Below are 15891 nucleotides of genomic sequence, written 5' to 3'. Positions count from 1 at the left end.
ATTATTTTTAATTATTATTATTTTTTAATAAAATATTTGCAGCTGATTTTCATAAATGCGAAATTCAACCTTGGACAAAAAGTTTATTGACAAACTTCCACTGACAAAAATATTTTTTAAAAAGAAAATCCTGTCCATTAGGGAAAAGTTTATCTTTTTGAATTTTAATTTTATAAAAGTAGTTGGATAAATGTATCATTATTATGCATTTTTTTGTTTTTTTTTTGTTGAGAATATTGAAAATAAAATGCGGGAAATAGAAACTGAGAAAAATCTGGGGAAAAGTTGACAACGACGACATTTAACAATATTAATGCTCGCATGCCGCGTAGTAGCGTGACCTGGCATGTAAACAATAAATTGGGCAGGGAGAGGGGGGATTAGGCATCCGGTGAAATCGGTAGCTCAAAACTTGGAATTTCGGCTTGTTTGCCCGTGTTTTTGCTGTTTTGTGACTTTTTATGTGAAATAACAGTTATTTAAACACTTATTGTCTGGAATTAATTGCAAAAACAAAAATTTTTGCAAGATTTTTGGCAAAATTGTGTATTTCGGTGAAAGTTCATTATATAACCCTTTAATTGTTTGGTTTTCAGGTATTTTCAATGTTAGCTCAAATTATCGACAAATTTGAAGTTTTTTACCTTTATTTACAATATTTATAATATGTGTCACGAAAAAATGCCTGAGAACTGTGTTATTTACCTTTTTATGTCATAAATATTAAATATATATATATATAATTAAACATATACTATAACTAGATGAACTAAACCAAATAATTAATTTCACATGACTAAACTAATTGTTTCGAGTATTTGTGCTCCCTTCCAATGTAAATGTAAGAGTAAAGTATACTTTAATTCAATTTTCACTATTTTTTTGCAATTATTATTGTATATTTTACAGAGTAGATCCTAACACTTTTAAAATAATAATCCTATTATATAAAGTAGTAAGAGTTTTTTGTCTGTCCCGAAGGATCTCGCTAACCGCTGAACCGATAACGTTCTCCTTTACAGTGAAGCTTCTTATAGGCCCTGGGAAGGTTTTAAACTATTTTTGGGGAGGGTGTTTTCACCCCCTTCCCCCCAAAATATTTTTTAAACATTTTGAAACTCAAATTTAAAATGGGATGAGGTCGACTTTTTCACCTTCTACCTTGAGTGCCCCTAGAGGTTTCTAGGGGCGAAGCCGCTAGTATAAATATATAATAATAATATATAAATATTACACATACCTATCTGTTTATTATATAATTATTTATAATAGTATGTATTGCTATACATTTAATTTCTTGCTTCTAAATAATTTTTGAATATCCTTGTCTTAAATAAATTACAAAATTTCAGACAGAAAATGTCGCTAACAATAACACCAGTAAAAACACCGCAAGTTCAAATAAAAACCGCCAGCACTAAAGAAAATTTAGACTTTTTAGACAGATTGTTGAGACAATCTCAGAGTATAATGATCAAAGCATCAGATGCTTTAAATAAAGTCATGAAAGGTAAAGAATCAACTTTAAATACGGAAGAAAACGTTAAACAAATCCAGGATATATTTCAAAATCTGATAAAATTAAAATTAGGCCTGGACGGTCTAGAAATAAATATGGAATTGTTGAAAAGAAGGTTGAACATTGCCGATATTGACTATTATGAAATGGTAAATGATATCCATAGTGACCATGATTTTGAAGATAACGTCAAAATCGACCCTGCCATGTTTAGACCAAAAACAGAGCTGAAAATCAAAGAGGAAAAGGTGAAAGTAAACCCTAAAAAGAAATCTAAGGTCAAAGTTAAAGTAAAAGTTAAACCCGATTTTGATGTTAAATCTGAACTTCCTGACACGTCACAGACTGAAGATCAAGAAGGCGAACAAGAAGATGAAATGTTTATTTGCGACACCTGCGGCGCATTTTTTGAGCAAGAACAGAAGTTAATGAGCCACAAGGAGGATTGTCAAAGTCGAGGAAAGCTGAAATGTCATAGTTGCAATTTTACATCTATTTCCCTTTCTGAAATTAAAAAGCATATGCGCAGCTACCATGAGTTGGTGGAAGTTTTATTTGTCACTCAGTTAGAAAATCAGGTAAGATCCTAGTTTTATTTTATACAATTAGGTCAACAAGTAGCACTACAATAAACCTTCTAGATATAAATAGTATAAATGACTATATCTTATCTTTTATTGCCGGAGTTTAGGATGAAAATCATAAATTGTTAAGATTAAATATCAATTTCAGTGATTTTTTGACAAAACAGACAAAAGAATTATTTATCAACGATAAATTTTTATTTTCAAGGATCAAGATGATTTGTATCTCTGTCCAAGATGCTCTTTTGAAAACCCGTGCATTCTAAACCTTCAAAAGCACATGAAAGAGAGCCACAACAAGGATATAAAGATAGAGAACAAGAAAGAAAGACACGTGTATGGCGAATTCAAGTGCCAATTCTGTATCACTTTGGATATGGATATTCTAGAGCTCAAGAGACATATGCAAATTAATCATGGATTAGGTAATGCTTTATTAGTTACAATTCAGATCGTGACAATGAGAGTTTCTTTTTACTATCTGTGTAGCTTTAATGAATTCGGATATGTCTGTTTTACGTTGACCATAACACCTGCTGTGTACTAAACATTAATCTTTGTACTCCTTAATTCTCTTATTCTTTATAAATCTCAAAATTTATGTTGATTTGTATAAACAAAGTTGTCCTTATTTATTCATTAACAATTTGGTATTGGCTGTATAAAAGTGTAGCATGGGTTTAATGATATTTACTCCAACAGATCTATACTATAGATGTATGTAAAGATAAATACCTCCTTCCCTTTTTCAATTACCTTCTTCGTCTGCTTGAAAATTGTTTTCTGCTACTTGGCTGTATTAATATTCCCGATACCATTGGTTGATTTTCAAAGACCCTATTAAAAGCCTTTCCCCCTCTATCGTTTTACTCTAATTACACTAGATCATTTTTAAAATTTAAAAAAATCAAAAAAATTTTTGTAAAGGTTTGGTGATGTTTGTAACAGAATTTTCGTACCCACATAGGAAGCATTATCTCTGCAAGAAATGTAACTTTAGCTCTACACAACAAGAAACAATAGAAACACATCGACATTTGGTTGAAGAAGTTAAGAAAGAGGTAGGTATATATTATTTTTAATATCTTTACAATAGATTCTTAATAGTGTAAGCATGTCCATTTTTGTGACGGTTTTACATCTTATTTCGTTATGATTTCTAAATTATATTCTCCTTCTTTAAGTGATGACACTCTTTCTTTAAATATTCTTTAAATATTCTTTCTTAGATTTAAATAAAACAAAATAAAGTATTATTTACCAACTCTAGGAAAGTCCGAAAGAACAAGCAGACAAAGAATATTGTTGTATGAAATGTGATTACAAGACAAAGCAACACCCCATGTTCATTGATCACATACAGGGGGAAAACCAGTTTATAAAATGTCCGTTTTGTGACCAACACTTTTCATCAAAAAGCCTAAAAATGCCAAGGAATGTAAAACACAATACTAGATTAATTTAAAAATTCAAAATCAAACAGAAGTAAAAACGAAGAAAAATTTAAAAACTTACAATCATAGATTGCCTACAATTGGGGAAGAAATTTCTCCTGTATTAAGTTTTTAGTGCCTTTTTACATGATTGTTGGTTTGTTACTTAAAGTCATAATTAAATGTCATATAACTTTTTTTTGTAATAAATCCCATTGTAATAATTGTGTTTTACAGGCATATAAGAACCAAACATTCACACCTATTCAATTCAAAACTTAATTCGTTTGTGTGCCCACAATGTGACATAAGATTGAATACAAGAAAAACAGAAAAATATTTCAGTCATTTGTACACCTCTCACAGGATAGGGACCCAGTACCATTGTTCATTGTGTGAATTCTCTACAGGAGGTAAATATTGTATACTGGTTATGTATAACTAATTGAGGGAGGGGGGGGGGGGGGTCATTTCTTCACTTAACAAAATAATTTTAAAAAGAAAAAGTAAATTTTTTTTTTGGGGGGGGGTAGGGGTTTAACTTTTTTTGGGGGGGAGGGGGTCGATCTAGAAAATCCTATTGACTACTTTTTATCTAACTTTTTGTTTTGGGGAGTAAACTATGCTCATTGTTTCTGGTTCTATAAATATATTTAAAGTTGGGCCCATTTTTAAAGTCTTCATTGGTTACGCTCTCTTATAACTTGCAGATATTTTCACTGTTAAAGCTAAAAACGAAGGCTTTGAATGATATAATCTTGTATTTTATAAAAATGAAAATAAAAACTTTGATAATATTGAAAAAATAACTTAGGTAACCTAAATCTTATCCACAAGCACAGAACAAGTCATGACGAGGCAGCTTATCTTTGTGACCACTGCTCTTTCAAAGCCAAGGAATTTATTACATAAAAAAATAGTTTACCTTAAAAAATCTGATGTATAAAATAACAAGGACGTAGCACTGCATCAATATTTTACATTTAATTGAAGTTCAGCAAGAAAAATCTAATAAGGAATTAAAGTGTTTAGGTATGAATATTCTATCGATAAACATTGAGTAGAAGTATATAGTATATACTACAGTATGTATAAAGACTTTATCTTTAACAATATTCAACTAACTAACTTATATCTCATAGCATTAGCCATGTTGCAGGTGCGCCAATCAAAATAATAATGTAATATATTGTTGACAGGCGAAGTATAGACTGAACAAGCATATTTATAATGTTCACACTAAATTTGATTGCAGGTATTGTTTGAAGTTTTTAGTGATAGTTTTTTACTCTCGTAGGTACTATAAATTAATTTGTCTGTACATCTGTATACAAAGCGATTTACTCGGCTACTATCAAGCTGATTTTTTAGATTCTTTCAAACACCACAAACTTTTTCTGAAATCGCGCCTATCTGAAGTCTGAATAGGATGTAATCCTGAAAATTTAAGACCTATTGATTAATAGGTTTAGAGATTTTACTGAACGTACATCTAATTGCTTTGAACATATGTTTTTTTTTATTTTTAGTAAATGTGACATGGTGTTCAAAGTAAAGGATGAATTAAACCTTCATTTGAAAGATCACGAGGGATTAGAAAACTCTCAAGGAATCATTGACCTTAGTTTTTATTGCGTACTTATAGTTTCTATTATTCTTGTTGAATGGCAAAATTAGAAAATCTTATTAAAACTTGTATGCTAAATTTTTTAATCAGTAACAAATGATCATGGAAAGGACAATTGAGAATTCAGTACGATTATGTATGAAATTCGGCATTTGGGGGAAGAGATGGTTATAGATTGTGTGAATAAGTTGTTGAATTTGTATCACAATAGCCGACTCTAAATGCTTTTTTTGAAGTTTAGGATATTGAAATGTTGATACATGTTTTAAAATTATCTTTTGCGTCTATTAGTGGCTTCACAACATTTAAATTTTCCTGTTTACGGAAATCCATTCCTACTGGATATAGACTGGACATTTTTTGTTTCTTAAAAAAAAATTCCAATGTCAATGAAATGAACCAGGGTTACCTTTCTGTGATCACTGCGGTAACTTTTTCCACACCCCAAAACAGCTACTCACACACAAACAAGAATTAAGGCAAATGTTAAAGAAAGAGGCCATGACAATGAAAAAGGTAACAAGATTAATTCAATATTTTTAGTGTTTTACTTTTCTTATTTTAATGTTCCTACCTATACATTTCTTTGGTGGTTTCTCTCAAAGTGTCTAGTCGAGCCACAACCCCCCCTTCTCCCCCCCTCTTAGATTAGAATAAATTGAAAATGAGTGGGAGGGGTAGTGTTTCGTTTGTTTGTTTATTGATTTAGGTCATGTTAGGTCTAGGTTGGGTTATATTGAGTACTTGGTGACTCTGCAGGGTTAGCCTACCCCCTTTCAGAGTTAGAGATTGAAAAAATCTACGATAGACATTTTAAGGGAAGGAACCATTTCTTTATTGATATTTGAACTATTATAAAGAAACAGAAGAATTTTTTTATTTCCTATTTAGTTTCCCTTTTTGATATCATATCCAATACTTTTATTTAGGTATCCAAAAACAGATGTTAAGACAAAAAAAGAAGCAATACGTCCAAAATGGTTTGTTTTACACAATTCTTGAACAGATCTTCATCATTTTTGTGTTTGATACAAAGGCTAGGTTAGTTTTATTGACAGATCCTTGTTATTTACTAAATTTTTTTTATGTCTTGAAATTTTTTTGTTATTTTGTACAAAAAAAATTAGGATATATGTGGGATAACTTGGTGTAATTATGGGACCCGTGGATCATCAACTCATAGACGTTTAAGTTGAAGGGAGGCGTAAATGGGTGTTTACCCTCCTAGAACTTTGAAACCCTTCATAATCTATATTTTGAAAAATACCCCCTAAAAAAGCTTTTACGTTATTGCGTCAACTCTCTTGATTCTTTCTGAACCTGACCTTAAAATCAATATGGTTTTTTTTTGGAGGGGAAGAGGGATTTTGGTCCACCATTGCTTGCAATTGTAGGAACTTGATTTAACGTCAACTCAAATCTGTGATATGTAATATGCCCATGTAAATATTTCTACCATCCAAAGATTTAAACATTTTTGCCAGTGCAGTGCATTGATTTTAGAAAATTTGTTGTACATTTTCTTGCATAGGGGAAAATTTTTGTCGTTTTTTGACTACTCGCTGTATACCGAATTGTTAATACATCTAATTTGTTTTGATTTGTATAATTTAAAAATCATGTTTATTATATGTAGTGCATCTACTCAGAAATTAGTGTATGCTCACGACTCCACGTTAGAGTAACTTATATTAACTTATAAAGTTATTAAAACCTATTCTTTGAAATGGCATTCTCAATCATTTATTGACAACCTGTCAAGGATTAACCAAAATGTTGTTATCTTATAATGCTGCACTATTTATGGTCATGATTGTCCATGTTTTATTTAATTAATTGAAGTCATGTATGTGTTTTGTTCTTGTCTTGACCAATTTGTGTGAAAATAAATTTTGTCTTTTACAGAATCAAAATGGTCGATTTAGACACAGAAATAAAACCACTCAATAACGCACCCAATGGGTTATGTAAAGAAAATTTGGACAATTTTCAACAGTTTATAAAAATCGCAGAGGGAGCTAGCGACAATGCCAGGAATGTATAAATGAGTAATTAAAAAAAAAATCTTTTTAATTCTTTAATCATCAGTTTAGATAAGAAATTTTAAACTTCAATATTTTCTTTGTTGATAACATTTATTTCAAGCTTTTGTACAGTTTAGAAAAAATATTCTCATAATCTATATTACGATTTCATCTAATGTCAAGTTTTATCTCATTATTCTAGAAAGACAAGTTTAATATTTTTAAAAATCTTCCGAAATAACAAAAAAATCTTCAAAATCCAGGCACTCATTTACTTATTAATTTATTACTGGATAATTATAGTGATATATTAGCGAGAATAATGTCTGGAGATATTGATATGGCTGTGGCTGAACAATTTAGATCACATCTAGTCAATATTGGCAAAGATGTTCAGGAATAGATAAATATAAAATTATTTTACTACGTCTTTAGCATAAGTTGTTGATGTTAAAAATGTTGCTGTTGCTACCCTTATCTGCAATGTCAGGAGCATGTAATCAATAATGTGACGTAGAAAAACCCTGGCTCATAAATAGGTTTAACTTTTACTAGGGAGACTAAGGGTAAGGGAAATGACAACTAAAGATAAATTTGTATTCGCCAACTTTTCAATTAGTTAAAAATAATCTAAATTTTCTATAACTTTTATAACTATAACTAGAAAAATTGTGAGGTATAATACATTTGACATGCAGTCAACGTTTTGTTTAAAAAAGGGGAGGCGGATGTGCCACTTTTTGAAACCAAAAGTAAAACGTGCATGATCTCAGCCCATAAAAGAGTTACAGCTCTAAAATTCGGCACAGCAGCTGCTTTTGTGGAGAACAATATGGAACTGTAAAGAAACGGCGACGGAACCGCCGCTCCCGCCGAAAACCGCCGTTTCCGCCGAATTTTTATCTTGCCTTTTTTTTGCCAAATTAGACAGTTCTTACTCATCTGAGATAAACTTTTTTTCTCATGAAAATTTCCCTCAGATGATTGAAAATTGTCTATTATGGCGAGAAAAGGCAAAAAAAAAATTTCGGCGGGAAACGGCCGTTTTCGGTGGGAGTGGCGGTTCCGCCGCCGTTTCTTCACAGTTTCATATTGTTCTCCACAAAAGCAACTGCTGTGCCAAATTTTAGAGCTATAACTCTTTTATGGGCTGGGATCATGCACGTTTTACTTTTGGTTTCAAAAAGTTGCACATCCGCCTCCCCCCTTTATTTTATTTTAAGAAAAATATCAATGTTTTAGTTATCTATGAGTTTAGGGCATCAAGACCAAAATAGATATTTTAGATGGTAATGTACAAGTTTTGAAGACCCGGTGTAATATTGAAAAGGTAAGTAAAGATTTTTTCTCTTAACTTTGATATTATTTTGCAATATATCCTTTACTCAAGATCTTTTTTAAAAGCTTGATTTTTTTCTATGACAGTAAGTGATTGGAAAATATTTTTAAGTTTTTTGCAAAACTAGTATTGGTATGAATCATTAAAATGTATTTGTTTTGTTGTTGGTATTATTGCAAGCATATGTTTAGTGAATTCTCTAATTGGAAAACCGGTTTGGGAAGGGAATTCAACCCACAATCTTTAATTTAGAATTTTTTAAAATGATACCTACCCTGTAAAATATAGCGAGTTTTTTATTACAACAGACATACTAATATAATAAACTTTGCTCAGAGGGACGTGGACATTAAAGAAGAAGGTCTTAAAAGTACAGTTAAATTTGAAGCTTCCCAAAATTGTTATGAAGAGCCAAAATTAGAAACAGAAGATTATGAAGACTTTAGCAGTTATCATCATGATATTGACTACACACTTTCATATGATCAAGATTATTTTCAGGTACTTAATTACTAAATTACATGTTACTTTTCTTTAATTCCGGTAGGTACTTTAATTATTGTTTATAATATTATTACAGAATATTTTGTTACAAAATATTTTAATCATCATTTATTATGTAATATTTCATAGGAACAGATGGAAATATCGTTATTTGAATGTGACATATGCAGCAAGAAATTTAAGCACGAGAAGATCCTAATAAAGCACAAAAAGAAAGCTCATAGTCGGGGCAAATTAAAATGCCAAAGTTGTAATTATATGTCCAAATTAGTGGCTGATGTCAGGAAAGAATTTATTTACTTGGTATGTTTTTTTGGCAAAGCTTCTCTACAATGTTCGTCAGTAATATACTTGTTACAAAGAGAAATAGTGAAAAAAATTATTTGGGTGCTTTATATTGGATTTGTTAAAGGGTACATTGTCGTGTATAGGTACTTTAAGTTATAATAATTAAAGAAGAAACTTCCATAAGTACTTTCAATGAAAGACAAAATATTTTCGAGACTAATTTATCGCCTACTAGCTGCTGCGCCCCTTAAATTAAGAAACCCTGCATTCGAGCGTATAAGGAAGAGAAAAAATAGCCCAAAACCATCCTTGGACCAATACGAAGCTTCTAATTAAATGAGAACTCAATCGGTCTAGTACTTATCTAAATTTCAAGCTACAGACTAAAAATCTTCTACTTTATTTATCTGCTACTAGCGGCTACGGCCCTAGAGGCCTCTAGTGGCACTTTGCATGTTTTTTTTTTATTTAAAATATCTAATTACAGAAATAATTGGTTTATGTTTCGTTGGAGTCTCTTTTTCGGGAGGGGTAATTTTTTTCTAGGGGCGATTTCTCCTGATAGGGTGGTGGTACCCTCCCCCAAAATAGTTTTAAACCTTCCCGGGACTTATGAGAAGCTACCCTGTTAAGGAGAACCCGATCGGTTCAGCGGTAAGCGAGATCCTTCGGTACAAACACACAGACGAACACACAAACACACAGACATCCTGTTACTTTAGTATAAGGATTGAATAATCTTGAATTACCTAGCTTCGTTTATATTAATAATGTTAGCTTATTGATTTCAAAGTCGAATAAAATAAATTCTGGAAATGTTAGGAAACACATGCACAAACATCATGAACCAATAGAAGTACAATATGTGACACAAGTTGATAATCAGGTGACCTCACGTTTTTAATTACGCACCTACTCTTCAACTTGGTTCTGCCTGTATGTTCGTAAGAGATTTTTAGCTTAGAAAATGACTCGTAATCATATATTTAGAGAATTTTAATTGACATGTGTTTGAAAAGCATATTCAGGTTTATTATTTTGTACAAATGTACGACTGTACACTATGTTCAAATCAAAATTCAAGCCAACAGGATTTTTATTTGAGCAACCTAGATTAACCTAAAGTTTTTAGAAGATTAAAGAAGGCAATTAAAAAAATTGTAAATGGATGAAAACTTGATACCATGATAATCTTCAATGTAAATTTAGGCCTTGCGGTTTAGAATTAAAACAATAATGTTTTATTTTATAGGTTGATCACTTTCAATGTCCAAGATGCCCGTTTGAGGCTCTGGAATTAGATGTCCTACAGACACACGTCAAGAATACACATAAACGATTAATTGACATTGCTAACATAAAGGCAGGATATACAGATAAATTAAATAGGTTTTAAAGGGAGGGGGCGGTTGTGACACTTGTTGAAACCAAAACTACAGGAATTTAACTTAAAAACTAGTTACAGCACTGAAATTTGGAATGACAGTCGCTTTAAAAAGGTACAATGTGAAACTCTGAAGAAAAGTTGGTGAAAACGCCGCTACTGCCGTTTCCCGCTTAAAAAAATCGGCGATAGCGGCGGTTCTTCACAGTTCCACATTGTACCTCTTAAAGCAACTGCCATACCAAATTTCAGTGCTGTAACTCTTTTTTTAGTTGAGTTCCTTTGACTTTTAGTTTTTGGTTTCACAAAGTGTCACAACCGCCTCCCCCCTTTACAAGAATATTTTTGTCAACATATAGGAGGGAAAACGGAAAAAGTTATGGATAATTATGACGATAATCGGTTAAAAGTAATCTGTAGGTATTCTATTTTGATTAGGTATAAAACAAAACATCTATAAACATATGTAATTTTGCATTTTTTTGAGGAAAAAAATTATTCTCTTACAAAAAAATAAAAAGCAAGTTAATTTTAAGAAATATATCCACTAACCCCACCAAAAATATTAATATAATGACATGGTATTTCAGGGGGTAAAATAACCCACCCCCTCTTCAGAATAATAAAAATTTATCTGTTATAATATTTTGAAATGAAGGAAAGACATGTTTATGGCGAGATGAAATGTCAGTTTTGCGACGAACATAGTTATGAAATGGAAATTTTAAAGAAACATATGAAAGAAAGTCACGCCGCTTGTAAGTTGTCTTTTTATTTAGTAACAGCGTTACGCCCCGATAGGCTTCTAGAGACACCTAAGGGAAGGGGGGCGGGGAAGTTGTCCCTTCCTTTATTTTTAATTTTTTTCCCGTAATTTCTCTTGGGAGGTTGGATGTATCCTCCCCGAAATAGTTATTAACCTTCCCTAAACCTTTATAAAGCTCTGCTTCACTGTAAAGGAGAACCATATCGGTCCAGCGGTTGGCAAGATCCTTCGCTATACATAGACATTCGGTTCCTAAAAAAAGTTATATTCTATAAATAAAAAATTCTCTATTTTAGTTTTGGTATCTGCAACGTATGTATCAGAGCTTATATACCCACACACGAAGCACTATCTCTGCCAAGAATGTCCCTTTAGTTCGGTTAATCTGGAGGCCCTAGATATTCATGTTATCGAGTCAAAACACAAGATTTATGGTGATGTTAAAAAGGTAAGATTAATTTTAGTCCCTATCTATCTACTAACTTTTTTCTTAGTAACAAAACGGTAAATAATATATTTTCATGGATTTTAAATTTTGTAAAATAAGTTTGATTGTATTTTCTATGTTAAAATGTTGTACTAAGCTCATCACATTCGTTGTTTGAGAGAATTTAATGTAATATATCTGATTTCTTATTAAAGCATAAATTACATGATTTTTGATGGATGTGACTTTTAGGAGGATGATTCTTACCAACAGTATAGTTGTTCAAGATGTGAATATAAAACAAGGCAAATGCGTATTATATTATAATTGGGTTTGGTGTAGGGCTGTTATACGAGATAGGTGTAAATATAAATATGAAACAGCATTTACCCTATTCTCTGTTATGCTTCTATGTCACATTATCATCAGGCGGTCTCTCTATTTGACTATACAGTCCATAGAATACGGCTACCTTGTTCCTCCATGAAGTGGGTAGGCCTAACAATTCTCTAAATCCCATTTTTGTTACAAATTCTTCAATTTTAAATGTAAAAATAAATGCTAATTTTTCACAATGTTTGTGCGAAGCGCCAGAAAATTTATACGCTTATAAATGCAGGCACCATATTTGTTACCTGGACCATATAAACGGAGATTTAAAGTGGAGAAAATGTCCTTTCTGTGATGAGCACTTCTCCATGAGCTCGCCAAACTTTTTCAGTCATATACGCCAGCATGGCAACTGTTACGACGACAAGGCCAAGTATTGGGTGTGCTCCGAATGTCCCAGCAGGTTCAAGCGTATACGTTTGTGCACCTACCTATCTCATATTTACACAGCCCATCAAATGGGAACACCCTACCATTGCCCGAAGTGTGAGTTCACTACAGGATCATTTGAGTTGTGCCAGCGCCACGCGACTGTCCACGATGAATCTTCCCATCCTTGTCCAAATTGTTCGTACATTGCCCAGTCAAGATTCAGACTAACCAAGCATATTTACAATATGCATACAAATATTGAGTGCAGGAAAAATGGATAAACTTAAAAATTCCCCAAAAATTTCCTTTTCAATTAATTTATTTAGTGGAGCTACTTTTTATATAGGTATTAAAACTAAAGATATTCTAGTATCAATGTTAGAACTTTTAAGAATAGAATCAATGAGTCAAAATTAATGTTAGAAATTTTAAGAATAGCATCAATGAGTCAAAAGTTGTAATATTATCAATTATAGTTTAATAGATTTTACAATATAACTGTAATTTTTAATAGTCGACGGGTTTATGATGAATCTTTATCCATTTATTTTGTTTGCAGTAAATGTAATATAAGTTTTAAAGTGAAAGAAGAGTACAAATTACACATGAAAGATCATGAGGAATTAGAATCTATGGGCCAAGGAATTTTAAACATTAATGATTCCCTTGTCATTTTCTTTCTTAAAAGCTATTGAAACCAATATACTTATTAACTTTGAGATAAAACTTCTCTATAACTAGGGTATGCCGAATAAACTAACGGTGAATCCTTAATAGAAAGGCATTTTTTTGTTAGGCTGGCAAACTTTACTTATTCTTTATCTTATTGTTTCTAATGTTGGTATTTATAAAGATATCTAACATACGAATATTTTAAGTTTACTGCTGCGTGACTTATGAATATTACTATAACTAATGTTTATGATATGTTATCAGAAAATAATATTTGCGACCACTGTGGAGAAATTTACACAACACATAAAGAGCTTCTATTACATAAAGTGGATATTAGAAAGAAAGCAAAGAAACCTACTTTGGTGGTAAGTTGTTCTTGTTAATAATTGCGTAGCTACTCGATATCTGTAATACTCAATACGAATGGATATAGAATACGTGGATATTGTGATTGGGGAATTTTTTTGCGTCAATTTATGTTCTTAATATAGTTCACATTTATTGGTCAATACGTTCCTCCATGGTCAGGGGGGGGGGGGTTATTGTTATATTAGCAAGCTGGGAGAAATGTTTTATTAGTTTGTGCAAGAATATATCACAATATGATATCCACATATTCTTCATCCGTTAACGGTCATCTATTTAAGCAAAAATTAAATTTGGAATGTACCTTGAATCAATCTAGGGGCGAACCCCAGAGATGTCATGCGCAAAGACACTAGACAAATAGTATTTTACTATACATTTACTTTATTATCGCTTTTATTATCTCTACAAAACTCTTTTTAGACTGTTGGAGATTTTTACTGTCAAATATGCAATATTAAATGTAGCAGAAAGACAGCTTTGTATAAACACATGAAAAACAAGCATCCACCAGACGACTCAGGTGATATCTTAACGCTTTTGTTTATTTGCAATGTCTTTTAATAACCAAAGCTTATCTAAAGTTAGGGTCTGGGCGTCCGTCTGTACTACGTAACATTTACCTAGCTATTTTGTTAATTGAGGCATATAAAAATTACCTTAAAAATAACGTTGATTCTTTTAACAGTTAGTTACGATTTTAAAAGCGTAGCAAAGCTATAAAAGTTATCTGATAATCCGTACTTCCATTTCCTTTTTTACTTTTGACAATTTTTGTATCATATAATTATTCTGTTCATCTGATTTTTGGAACAATAATTCCTAGAATATTACCAGCGAAGCATCTCTATAATCAAGTCCTAAAATAATAGTATTTCCATAAACAAAATACTGCAATTTTGCAATAAGTTTATAAAAGAATGTTGTTTATACCTTTTAATCAATATTATTCTTATAAAGTTTTAACAATCATTCGTTTTGGAGCATTGCTTCTATTGATGTTGTCATTCTTGTTTCGATTATGAAGCACCCTACTGATGTTATACTATGATTGTATTTATCAGGTGTACTAGAGTGTCAACAACAAGGTTGTGAGTATAAAACCAGAACAAAAGATGGCATGAAGAAACATGTGGAAAAAGTTCATATGGGAATTAGGTAGGATTTTATCATACCATTGGGCTAATCTTAGAGTCATTTCAAGTGGAAAAAATCACTTTCCTTCCAGGTCTTTTTTTCTCAAGATAACAGTATAAAATAGTGATTTATCGCATCGTATTATAGGCAGTTTTCCGCGGCTAGTAAAATGAAAAATAATAGTATTAATTTTGATATGTTGGGTTGTTAAGTTTAGTGTTCAACCGTTTCAACCAATAGTTTAAATCCACAAAAGGGAAAATTTTGTTTATCATTATGGGGGTCATACATTGTCTTATTTCTGGTAAAATAAGAAAAAAAATTTATATTTAGGTGGCCATGCGATTTATGCAAATTTGTTGGTGGCTACAAGGCTGACCTGAAGCGACACATAAAAATAGTCCATGACGGGTTTGCTCTGACTTGTGACCAGTGTACCTTCTCTACACCTCATGTTTATGTTCTTAATAAACACAAAGAGAAAAATCACTTTCAAACTTGATTTTGTTTTTGCTTAACATAAATTTTTGCCTTAGCTTGATTTTGGAGTTGATAATTTATCTATTATGGGCCCTTTATGGATGTGATTTAAAAACTTTTACCATTCAAACTAAATTTACTAGTCATTAGTTCGCAATGCATCAAGTGTTATTTTTTTTAATCCTTCATAATGTTAACTATTTCTTACAATCCAGCTGTTTTTAATTGTTATGTATTATCTTTATCTAACTATTTAATTGTTTTATATCCATAATTATACAGGGATACAGATTTTTAAAAATAGATAGGAAACCTGGACGTACCAGGGAAGGAGAGGACATTGGACTGTAAATTGCCCAAAGTTGTATAATCACGTATATCTCATTAGTTGGCTCTAAATCTTTGGGTACTTTTATTGAATTTTGATTGGTTAGTTCCTAACTATTGTTGTCTAAACTTTTCAACCATTAATTCATAACCTTTATTTTTTTGAAGATCTTTGTTCTTGTCTGCAGTACTTATATGTCCTGAACAGAAACCAGAAAGTAACCTACAACCTAAAATTGCAGACTTCAA

At 31.6% G+C, this 15891-nt stretch overlaps 2 protein-coding genes across 2 annotated transcripts; both read left to right on the top strand.

Moving 5' to 3' along the window:
• Window positions 1–1352: 1352 nt before the first annotated feature.
• LOC145304164 (zinc finger protein 711-like) lies at window positions 1353–7176 on the top strand. Its single transcript, XM_080145935.1, has 10 exons — window positions 1353–2097; window positions 2312–2528; window positions 3031–3164; window positions 3374–3538; window positions 3775–3949; window positions 4351–4434; window positions 4737–4791; window positions 5066–5146; window positions 5568–5679; window positions 6093–7176. The coding sequence occupies exons 1-10, from the start codon at window positions 1360–1362 to the stop codon at window positions 6111–6113; spliced, it is 1782 nt and encodes a 593-aa protein (XP_080002061.1). The 5' UTR covers window positions 1353–1359; the 3' UTR covers window positions 6114–7176.
• Window positions 7070–15885, top strand: LOC145304162 (uncharacterized). The gene is made up of 16 exons (XM_080145928.1): window positions 7070–7197; window positions 7491–7585; window positions 8447–8517; window positions 8863–9027; window positions 9160–9318; window positions 10145–10204; window positions 10571–10681; window positions 11361–11460; window positions 11765–11916; window positions 12148–12200; window positions 12515–12925; window positions 13217–13299; window positions 13594–13697; window positions 14122–14221; window positions 14763–14856; window positions 15169–15885. Exons 1-16 carry the CDS (start codon window positions 7076–7078, stop codon window positions 15335–15337), a joined length of 2049 nt encoding a protein of 682 aa, XP_080002054.1. The 5' UTR covers window positions 7070–7075; the 3' UTR covers window positions 15338–15885.
• Window positions 15886–15891: the final 6 nt, after the last annotated feature.

This window comes from Acartia tonsa, chromosome 13 (assembly GCF_053477335.1).
Source record: "Acartia tonsa isolate MP-2025a chromosome 13, ASM5347733v1, whole genome shotgun sequence".
Lineage (NCBI taxonomy): Eukaryota > Metazoa > Arthropoda > Copepoda > Calanoida > Acartiidae > Acartia > Acartia tonsa.
This window is presented reverse-complemented; position numbering and strand designations above follow the sequence as displayed.

What these genes read in the sequence shown, in the direction of transcription:
- LOC145304162 (XM_080145928.1), top strand. Translation starts at nt 7,076, where the DNA reads ATGGTCGATTTAGACACAGAAATAAAACCACTCAATAACGCACCCAAT. An exon ending in ATGATCAAGATTATTTTCAG is followed by an intron (nt 9,028 to 9,159) that starts GTACTTAATTAC and finishes AATATTTCATAG; the next exon opens with GAACAGATGGAAATATCGTT. An exon ending in TAGTGGCTGATGTCAGGAAA is followed by an intron (nt 9,319 to 10,144) that starts GAATTTATTTAC and finishes AATGTTAGGAAA; the next exon opens with CACATGCACAAACATCATGA.
- LOC145304164 (XM_080145935.1), top strand. Translation starts at nt 1,360, where the DNA reads ATGTCGCTAACAATAACACCAGTAAAAACACCGCAAGTTCAAATAAAA. An exon ending in TTGAAGAAGTTAAGAAAGAG is followed by an intron (nt 3,165 to 3,373) that starts GTAGGTATATAT and finishes TACCAACTCTAG; the next exon opens with GAAAGTCCGAAAGAACAAGC. An exon ending in GGATTAGAAAACTCTCAAGG is followed by an intron (nt 5,147 to 5,567) that starts AATCATTGACCT and finishes AAATGAACCAGG; the next exon opens with GTTACCTTTCTGTGATCACT.